The sequence below is a fragment of the Neomonachus schauinslandi genome, chromosome 2 (assembly GCF_002201575.2).
Source record: "Neomonachus schauinslandi chromosome 2, ASM220157v2, whole genome shotgun sequence".
Classification (NCBI taxonomy): Eukaryota; Metazoa; Chordata; class Mammalia; order Carnivora; family Phocidae; genus Neomonachus; species Neomonachus schauinslandi.
Window position 1 is genome coordinate 109,724,545 of NC_058404.1, and position 10,073 is coordinate 109,734,617.

Here is a 10,073-nt window from a genome sequence, read left to right on the forward strand (position 1 = left end):
AAACATGTAAATCATTGCTTCTTAACATGCAGTGCCTTCCATTTGTCCCAATTAGATTTTCTTGCACTTTCTAAAAAAATTTTGAAACAATCTCATACTTACGGAAAAAGTCAAGTACCATACAAGTACAACACAAATAATATTTTTTTCTGGACCATTTGGGAGTTCACTGCCAACCTGATGCCCCATCATCTCTAATACTTTATATTTCTGACAAAATCTCTTTCTACGCTGGTCACAAGACTATCAAAATCAGGAAATTAACATTGTTATTCCCATTTAATCCTTAGACCCTATTAAAAATTTGCCAGTTCTCAAAGTATGTCCTTTATCATAACTATTCCAATTCAGAATCACATGCTGCAATTATTTGTCAGGTTTCCTTACTCTCTTTCAAATTGGAAAAATTAACTCATTCCTTCTTTGACTTACATTATCTGGACACTTTTGAATATTTTAGACTGGTTATTTTGTAGAATATCCCTCAATTTGGGTTTGCCCATTGTTTTCTCGGGATGAGATTGAGGTGATGCATCTTAGGCTGACACACACAGAAACAGTGCTGTGCTCCTCTCATTACATCCTATCTGAAGGCACATGATGTTGGTTTGTCCCAGTTATTGGTGATGTTAACTTTGATCGCTAGATTAATATGGTGTTTATCAGGTGCTTTCACTGTACAGTTACTCTTTTAAAGATTTTGTTTATTTATTTGTCAGAGAGAGAGCACACAAGCAGGGGGAGCAGGCAGAGAGAGAGGCGGGCTCTCCACTGAGCAAGGAGCCCAATGTGGGAGTTGACCCCAGGACCCTGGGACCATGACCTGAGCTGCTGAAGGCAGACGCTTAACCGACTGAGCCACCCAGGCGTCGCTGTACAGTTACTCTTTTATTACATGTTTTGTGGGGAGGTACTGTGCGACTATGTCATTATCCCATTCCATAGCAAACTTTTATTATTTACCAATTTATTTATATTAGTGTGGACTCAGGGTTTCTATTTTATTCAGTGGGTATAATTTTTTACTATTTTTTACCATCATTTATTTTGATACTCGCCTTGTCCCATATTTGGCCAGTGAGATCCCCGTCATTCACGCTTCTGCATCTTTTTGACATTCCCTTCACTCTTTGAGCGCTTCCTTGATTTTTGATCTATGTCTCACTTTCTTTGTTTTGACATTTCAGGTCATTTATATTACTTTGAGTCTTGATTATGCCACTTATAATATCAGCTATTCCTCCTAGATGATAAGCATTTCTTCTGTTTCTTTGTTCAAGTCATGGATAATAATGGATGATAATGGATATGGATATATAATGGACTATAATAATAAGTGGATAATAATGACCAGTGTGTTGAAGCTGAGGAAAGAGCCCTGTTGTACTGTTCCAGAGACTACTTCCCAGATCAGCAGTCTTCAACCAATTAATCAATATACTATTTTGTAGTGTATTTTGAAGACTTACTGATCATCAAGCTAGTTGCTGCTGCCAAGTCAGAGTCACTATCAAGCCAAAGATTCTTCCCTGGATTCCAACCATCTCCTTCCTGAAAGAAAATAATTTCTTAGCATTCAGTGCTGTTCTCCATGACTGAAAACACTGTCTCCATCCCCACCTGATCCCAGGGTTCAGAGAACTCATACTTTATTTTTTTGTTTTTATTTTTTTAAAGATTTTATTTATTTATTTGACAGAGAGAGATATAGCGAGAGAGGGAACACAAGCAGGGGGAGTGGGAGAGGGAGAAGCAGGCTTCCCACCAAGCAGGGAGCCTGATGCAGGGCTCGATCCCAGGACCTGGGATCACGACCTGAGCTGAAGGCAGACACTTAATGCCTGAGCCACCCAGGCGCCCCGAGAACTCATACTTTAAAGTCACTCCCATTGCAAGAAGGATCTTGACTTAGAGCTCACTTGAGGATATCAAAGCTTTGGGTACCAGGAGGTGGTAGACAAAACAAACAACAGCTTAGTCCCTGGCACACATTTTACACTCAGTATACTGCTTAACTGAGCAAATGAATAAATACTGAAGATTAATGCAAATAAATTAATCCAAACTTGAAATGGGTCTAGCTGTCCAATAATCTGTGAGTGTTCATGGAAAAGCCTCTAATGCCAAAAATCTGGATTCCAGATTTTTTTTTTCAAGACTTACAGCTGTGAAACTTGACAAACCACTGAATTACTCTGAGTTTCAGTGTTTTTTGTTTTTGTTGTTATTAGATGAAAATAATAAATGGAACACTCCTGCCTCATCCACAGACTTGTATAAACCAGAGAAATCATGTAAATGAAAATTATCTGTATGCCTTAATTGGTATTAATGTGTAACATCATTCTTATGGTGAATATACAATGTTACCATACAGTTATTTCTTCATTATTTTATAAGAAAATGAGATTAAAAAGAAAATGAGATTTTTGAAATGCCCATCATTTTCCTAAACTGTTTACCTAATACTGACATTTTTTAAAAAAGAAAATGAAGCTTAAAAATTTTTTTAAATTAACTAAATAAAATAACACAGAGAAGAAAAGAAAATGAAGCTAACTTAGCTTTTTGAAATACTCACGAATCATCTACTTAAAAATTGTTCTCAGATTTTTCTGGGATCAATATAAACCTCACTATTTGATTTACAAAAATCCTTCCTTTCTTTAATTAGAAAGTTAGAACAGATTTGCTTCTCAAAACTGATGGCATTTTTCCCCTGCTCTTTGATTTTTCAAAAAGTACTGATTTTATTTTTTTTTAAGATTTTATTTATTTATTTGTCAGAGAGAGAGGGAGGGGGAACACAAGCAGGAGGAGTGGGAGAGGGAGAAGCAGGCTTCCTGCTGAGCAAGGAGCCTGATGTGGGGCTCGATCCCAGGATCCCCGGATCACAACCCGAGCCAAAGGCAGATGCTCAACCGACTGAGCCAACCAGGCATCCAAGAAGTACTGATTTTAACTCTTGAATAGAGAGAGCATCAGATTTAACTCCTGTCATTCAGGAATCATTTCCCAGCTTGGTGGGCAGGCTGGAGGAGTTGGGGGTCATCTCTATATCTCTATTCTATCTATAAAATTAACATAAAAGCATCCTACTTCTTACTGTTGTAGTGAGGACTAAATGTAATAATGCATGTGAAAGAAGGCCTATAAATAATAAAACTTTGTACAAATATGTAAGTAACATATGACTCAGAACTTGGAAGTAATAATAGCAAAAGTAGTCTCCTTATCAGATTCTATGCTCTCTTTCAATGCTACAACGACCCAATATGTATTATTATCCCTGTTTTACAGATGAGGAAACTGAGGATCAGAGGGGTTAAGTACTGCCCAAAGTCACACAGCTAATAAGCAGTGGAGCAAATTCAATCTCAGGTCTGTCTGACCCCCAAACTCTACCCTTAACCCATGCCACAAATTCTACCCCAAACGTCACCAATTTGGCCCCAAAGTCTTGAATCCATTTAATAAGAGTCTGTCCTGAGAAGATCGCTTGTATTCATGAGCTGCTGCCCAACCTTTATGTTGTTGGTTCTAAATTTTCCAATATGAAAACTGTTTTAGGTTGTGGGGAAAACAGAAACTATACAGTTAATAGTTCTGATGATGTCTCTTACTTATCTGCTAACACTGTATCCTCTCCTGAAAGAAGCAGACCTCTTCTTTCCTACTCTTTTTGTGAGCATTTTCTGTATTTCATGCTTTTCAAAAGGCTCAATTACTTTTGCTTTTAGGACTAGCTGAGAAAATGCCCAGTTTGATTAGAAAGACTTGAATTGGTTAGCCATTCAATGAGTTGAATAGATACTCTGGCCAAGTACATTTTCTGCATAGAATAATTTAGTTAATAATTCATTAAAATTCTTACCCATGCAGATTTTCCAGTTTTAAATTTACTCAATGCTTACATTGATAGGTGTTACCAATTTGTCATGTACTCATACAAAATCGATGGTTTCACAAGTAAATGTTTTGGATCCTGAACTGGATCATCAGAAATTATCAAGGATAGTAACAATACTTTATGAATTGGGTGCTAAATAATGCTTATGAAACGCTTATTTCTTTGAGAGTTTATTACATTTTAAATTACCACAATCGTGATAATTGTGAAACTTTGACAGCTTAATGATCAGCAGAGTAGACAGGGCCCCATGTTGAATGCTGCTTTGCATTAGTGACTGAATTTCCCTATGGATCCTACAAAACCATCAATGTTACTGCAACTGATGCTTCAAAAGAATTCACAGTTACACTATACTATCATTTGAAAATTTAAATAAATTGCAGTATTCACCCAAGGTATGTATGACATGTTGGCCTTGCAGGTTAAATTAATTTTAAAAAATTTTTATTTTGATCTCAATATTACTCTTTGTAACTTGATTCCAAGAATATTTTCATATCTACCTTCTGCAACCTTCATTTTCTCAGAATTTCTGTATTTTCTATTTTAAAAGTCCTTTTGAACTTATGTAATAACTATGGAATCAATTGCTTTTAAATGTCATGAACCTAATAAACACATCTTGACCCAAATGAAAATTCATACACTTAGGTGATGATAACCATTCTCTGAGGACTTGGCAATATATCCTTGGGAAAAGAACAATGCTGGAAACTAACATTCACTTAATTTTAATGTATAATGTTTGCCTTGTTTTCTTAGACTATAAGTGAATGTAATTTTTTTTTTAAATGGAGACACTGGAAAAAATATGAAAGGACTTGTTTCCTGCTGTTTTGGGGAAAATGTAATCCTTCCTTAGCATTAGCTAAACCCTTACTCTAAAATGGTTTTCCCAAAATAATGTATTGGGAGCCAGAAAAATTCCCTTTCTCTTTACAGAGATCTAACAGGTTGGGAACTAATTATAAAGTATTTTTTGACAATCAAACAGCAGACTTTTATATAACTTTTGCTTGTATTTTTAGTGCTTCAGAATTAGCTTGAAATAGATCTCAGGAAATGATTTGGAAGCTAATGTGAGGTCCCTAGACTAAAAACTAATAATAATACTACTCTAACATTTGTATCCTTTTCCTCATCACATTAGTTTTCTATGTCATATAATTAATTAAGAGATTAAAGTTTATTCAGATTAATTCCATTAAAAGAACTTTAAAAACACTTGAGATACGGGTGCCTGGGTGGCTCAGTCGGTTAAGCGTCCAACTCTTGATTTCAGCTCAGGTCATGATCAGGGTCAGGAGATGGAGTCCTGTGTAGGGCTCTGAGCTCCATGCTCAAGATTCTCTCTCCTTCTGCCCCTCCCCCATCCTACTCGCACTCTCTCTCAAAAAAACAACAAAAGTACTTTGAGGTAAGGGGTAAAATCTTAGTTTCAAAAGTACTAATTTAGAGTCAAATGTACTTCAAATGTTAAATATGAAGCTAATTAGGATAAGACTTCTGAGTCAACAGTAGAAATGCTGAATTGGTCCTATTTCATTTGGGGTAAAGTTTCTCTGCACAGAACCATTGTTTAATTTAAGAATCATTGTAATATCTCTTTTATCCTGCACTGACAACATTTTTACTCTTGTCAAGGTATCAGATACACACCGGACTTCAACATTCTATCATAAGACCTACCCAACCCAACTGCTTACCTCTGGACAATGCAACCCTACCTCAGAAGCTGAAGGAGGTTGGCTATTCAACACATATGGTTGGAAAATGGCACTTGGGTTTTTATAGAAAAGAATGTATGCCCACCAAGAGAGGATTTGATACCTTTTTTGGTTCCCTCTTGGGAAGTGGTGATTACTATACGCACTACAAATGTGACAGTCCTGGGATGTGTGGCTATGACTTGTATGAAAATGACAACGCTGCCTGGGACTATGACAATGGCATCTACTCCACACAGATGTACACTCAAAGAGTTCAGCAAATCTTAGCTTCTCATGACCCCAGAAAGCCTATATTTCTATATATTGCCTACCAAGCTGTTCACTCACCACTGCAAGCCCCCGGCAGGTATTTTGAACACTACAGATCCATTATCAACATAAATAGGCGGAGGTATGCTGCCATGCTCTCCTGCTTAGATGAAGCAATCAACAATGTGACCCTGGCCCTGAAGACTTATGGTTTCTATAACAACAGCATTATCATATACTCTTCAGATAATGGCGGCCAGCCCACAGCAGGAGGAAGTAACTGGCCTCTCAGAGGTAGCAAAGGAACATACTGGGAAGGGGGCATTCGGGCTATCGGCTTTGTGCATAGTCCACTTCTGAAAAACAAGGGAACTGTGTGTAAGGAGCTTGTGCACATCACCGACTGGTACCCCACTCTGATTTCACTGGCTGAAGGACAGATTGATGAGAACATTCAGCTGGATGGCTACGATGTCTGGGAAACCATAAGTGAGGGCCTTCGTTCGCCCCGGGTGGATATTTTGCACAACATTGACCCCATTTATACCAAGGCAAAAAATGGCTCCTGGGCAGCAGGCTACGGGATTTGGAACACCGCCATCCAGTCAGCCATCAGGGTGCAGCACTGGAAACTGCTTACAGGAAACCCTGGCTACAGTGACTGGGTTCCCCCTCAGTCTTTCAGCAACCTGGGGCCCAACCGATGGCACAACGAACGAATCACCTTGTCGACCAGCAAAAGCCTATGGCTGTTCAACATCACAGCCGACCCATATGAGAGAGTGGACCTGTCTCACAGGTATCCTGGAATCGTGAAGCAGCTGCTACGGAGGCTCTCGCAGTTCAACAAAACCGCAGTGCCTGTCAGGTACCCCCCCAAAGACCCCAGGAGTAACCCTCGGCTCAATGGGGGAGTCTGGGGACCATGGTATAAAGAGGAATACAAGAAAAAGAAGCCAAGCAAAAATAAGGCTGAGAAAAAGCAGAAGAAAAGTAAGACCAAGAAGAAACAGCAGAAAGCAGGTTCATTTTCAAATTGCCGTTCCGATGTTTGCCATCACCGTGGATAAGTACATGTTTTTTCCTGGCTGGTTAAACTTAAGCCAGTCTTAGTCTTTTAGCTGTTTCCTGGGTAAACCAGCAAATCTGGCTCGATAATACCACGGCCATAAGCACCAGACTTACTTTCGTGTGTTGGCTACGGGGAAAACAGGGCTATTCGGTGCCAAAGGTGCTACCCTTGCGAGCCACACTTGGAGGAGAATGGAGATGCTTATTTCTTTTGCTCCTTTGTGAAAGTGCTCGTTAAGGATTTCAGCTGTTGTGTTTCGGTCAACGGACCAAACACTTGCTTTAAACTGCAAACCATGAATATGTTAATTTGATGCAAGTTACAGGGTAGCATGATGAAAACTACCTTTGATCAAATACAAAGGTTGGCTCACCTCAAAAGGCCTTGAAAAATATTTTTTCTTAGTGAATTATTGTATCTCCAACTTATGATACTTGGTTTTTTAAATTAATTCCATTTCACGTATCATTTCCTTTCCTGTGAAAATAAGCTGTTTCCTCCTGTGTAAACAGCTTGCACCTCATTTTATCACGCATGAGGGAATGGCAAATAAGAATGTTTGAGCACACTGCCAAAACGTGAATGTAACTATTTTCTAAACACTTTAACAGAATGACATTTCAACGTAAAGTACATAATTTATTTTACAGAAAAAATATTTTGTTTTCATAAAAAGTTATACAAATGACTTTTATTTTTATTTTCTATATACTGTTAGTTTATTTCATATCTTCAAGATTACCAAGCACTGTAATACTATAAATTACTGTAATACTGTGTGAATTCATAGAATATAAAATTAGTCAGAAAATATGATAATCATCATTGTTCAACCATTATTTTGAATGTAAAAAGATGAATATATTCCTTACAAATTACTTGGAAATTCAGTGTTGTACGGGGTTGAGAGACAACTTTATTGTTTCTGTCATAAACACTTTATTTATGTGTCTTTATTATTAAAATGACTTATTTTACAGCACTAGCAAATTTAGTGTGGTTTTCCTGATCTAGTTTCTAGATAAAATTATATTATTCATCTTAACAACAAAAATCTTTACAAATAGGCAATTTTCTAACAACCATATTATTTATATATAAAAATATAAAAATATATAAAACATATATGTATTTTAAATATATAAATATGTAAAATATATTTATATATTATTTATAATATGGATTTTGCAAATAAGAGGTGTTTCCACTTGGCTATTTCATAGAGAAAAATGTTATTTTGTTAATCTATAACATTTATAATGATTCTACTCTTACACAAAGTAGATACGGTGGGGATGTGATTTTAAGTTCTCTATTAATGGCCATAACTTTTTCAATGGAAATAAATTAGCCCACAGGCTTCTATCTGGAAATGGCTTCACAGATGTTCGCTCTTTGTAAGAATACCTGCCACCTGCACATGGTGCTAGGTAGACTGTGATTTAAGAGAAGTCTGTCTTGCAGGGCGCCTGGGTGGCTCAGTTGGTTAGGTCATGCTCCTGGGCTCCCTGCTCAACAGGGAGTCTGCTTCTGCCCCTACCCCTGCTCATGTGCTGGGCTTACTCTCTCTCTCTCAAATAAATAAAATCTTTTTTTTTTAAAGTCTGTCTTGCCCTTAAAAAACTAAAGTCTAACATAATAGTCATCTATAAATAATGAACAAAAATATTTTCAAAATGCTGTCAGCAAACCTCTAGGTCTTTCAAGACATCCAGGAAGGAAAATCCTCTACAGTTGACTTTCATGCCCTAATCATTAAAACTGTGTTAATACTGGACATTTAGTCTCAGGCGTCATTCTCCTAAACTATGATTCTCAGGCTGCATTTCTAGAGCTGTGTCCGTGGCTCTTTCAAGTGTAAACTGCAGCTCTTTAAAACCTCTGATCCTTTTACCAGGAGACCAAAAGAAAGTCCTGGACTGAAAAATAAATTTCCCACTAGTTTTTTCAGAAAACAGCTTGTGGATATGGCCATGCATCTTGGATGAGAAAGGATATAAAACAGTTAATGCGAACAAAAAAGCAACAAACCCTTATGGTCCCTTTCCAGTGAAAACATCCACCCCAGGTCTGTCAAGTCTACTAAAGGAGTTGTTTCATCTATATTTACATACTCTTACTTCACTTTTCAAAAAATTGAGTGAATGTTACAGTTTTCTTGACCAGGCCCTTTTTGAAAATCTGAAGGACAGAGAAAACACTGGGCCACTGACAGCTGAATAAGTATACGGTAAATACACTTTAACATTTGCTATTCCATGGTCCATGAATTTGGCATCAGGATTAGCTTCTTAAGCATTTTATTCACAGGATTCTTGAGCACCCAAATTGTGAATTTGTCAGTAGCCATCAGGAGAGGTGTTGGCAGAAAGATATACATTCATTCAACAAATATTTATTAAATTCTACTATCTGTCAGGTAAAATTCTAGGGGCTTGGGATGTATCAATGAACAAAATGAATAAAAATTCTTACCTTTGTGCAGGTTATGCTCTTGCCAAGTTAGGCAGACAATAAATAATGAACATAACTAATAAGCAAATTATATACATAGTCTCCCGCCTTAGCCACAATTTTGCTTTCCGCGGTTTCAGTTACTCTAAGTCCACTGTAGTCCAGAAGTAGGTGATCCTCCTTCTTCTGTATCGTCAGGTCACTTGTAGCCATCCCAAAGCCTATGTCATTCACCTCGCTTCATTTCATCACTCTGGGACTTTTTTCATCTCATATTATCACAAGAAGGCTGAGTTCAGTACAGTAAGATATTTGAGAGAGAGAGAGAGAGCACATTCATGCAAATTTATTCCAGCATGTTGTTATAATTGTTATTTTTTTATTAGTTATTGCTGTTAATCTCTTACTGTGCTTAATTTATAAATTAAGCTTTATCATAGGTATGTAGGTATAGGAAAAAATATAGTATATATATAGGGTTAGACATTATCTGCAGTTTCAGGCATCTCCTGGAGGTCTTGGGACTGCTGTATATAAGTACTATATAAAGTAATATGAAAAGGAAAAGGGGAGGATTCATTCAACGCCAAGTTTATCCACCCATTTATTCAACATTTTTGAAGTGCTACATGTAATGGTATCTGCTAGGGTCTGG

The 10,073-nt window shown here is 37.3% G+C and overlaps 1 protein-coding gene across 3 annotated transcripts in view; it reads left to right on the top strand.

Annotated features, from left to right (window-relative positions):
- ARSJ (arylsulfatase family member J) overlaps positions 1 to 7,135 on the top strand; it is a 76,467-nt gene extending 69,332 nt beyond the window's left edge. Inside the window, exons 1-3 of one of the 3 annotated variants that reach the window (XM_044912637.1) lie at positions 3,301 to 3,348; positions 5,556 to 6,915; positions 7,019 to 7,050. In XM_044912637.1, the coding sequence (XP_044768572.1) occupies positions 3,301 to 3,348; positions 5,556 to 6,915; positions 7,019 to 7,050 (1,440 nt within the window). Of the gene's footprint in view, positions 1 to 3,300; positions 3,349 to 5,555 lie in introns of those variants that run through there. The other 2 variants (XM_044912636.1, XM_021684470.1) reach the window with 2 other exon arrangements.
- The last annotated feature ends 2,938 nt before the right edge of the window (positions 7,136 to 10,073 follow it).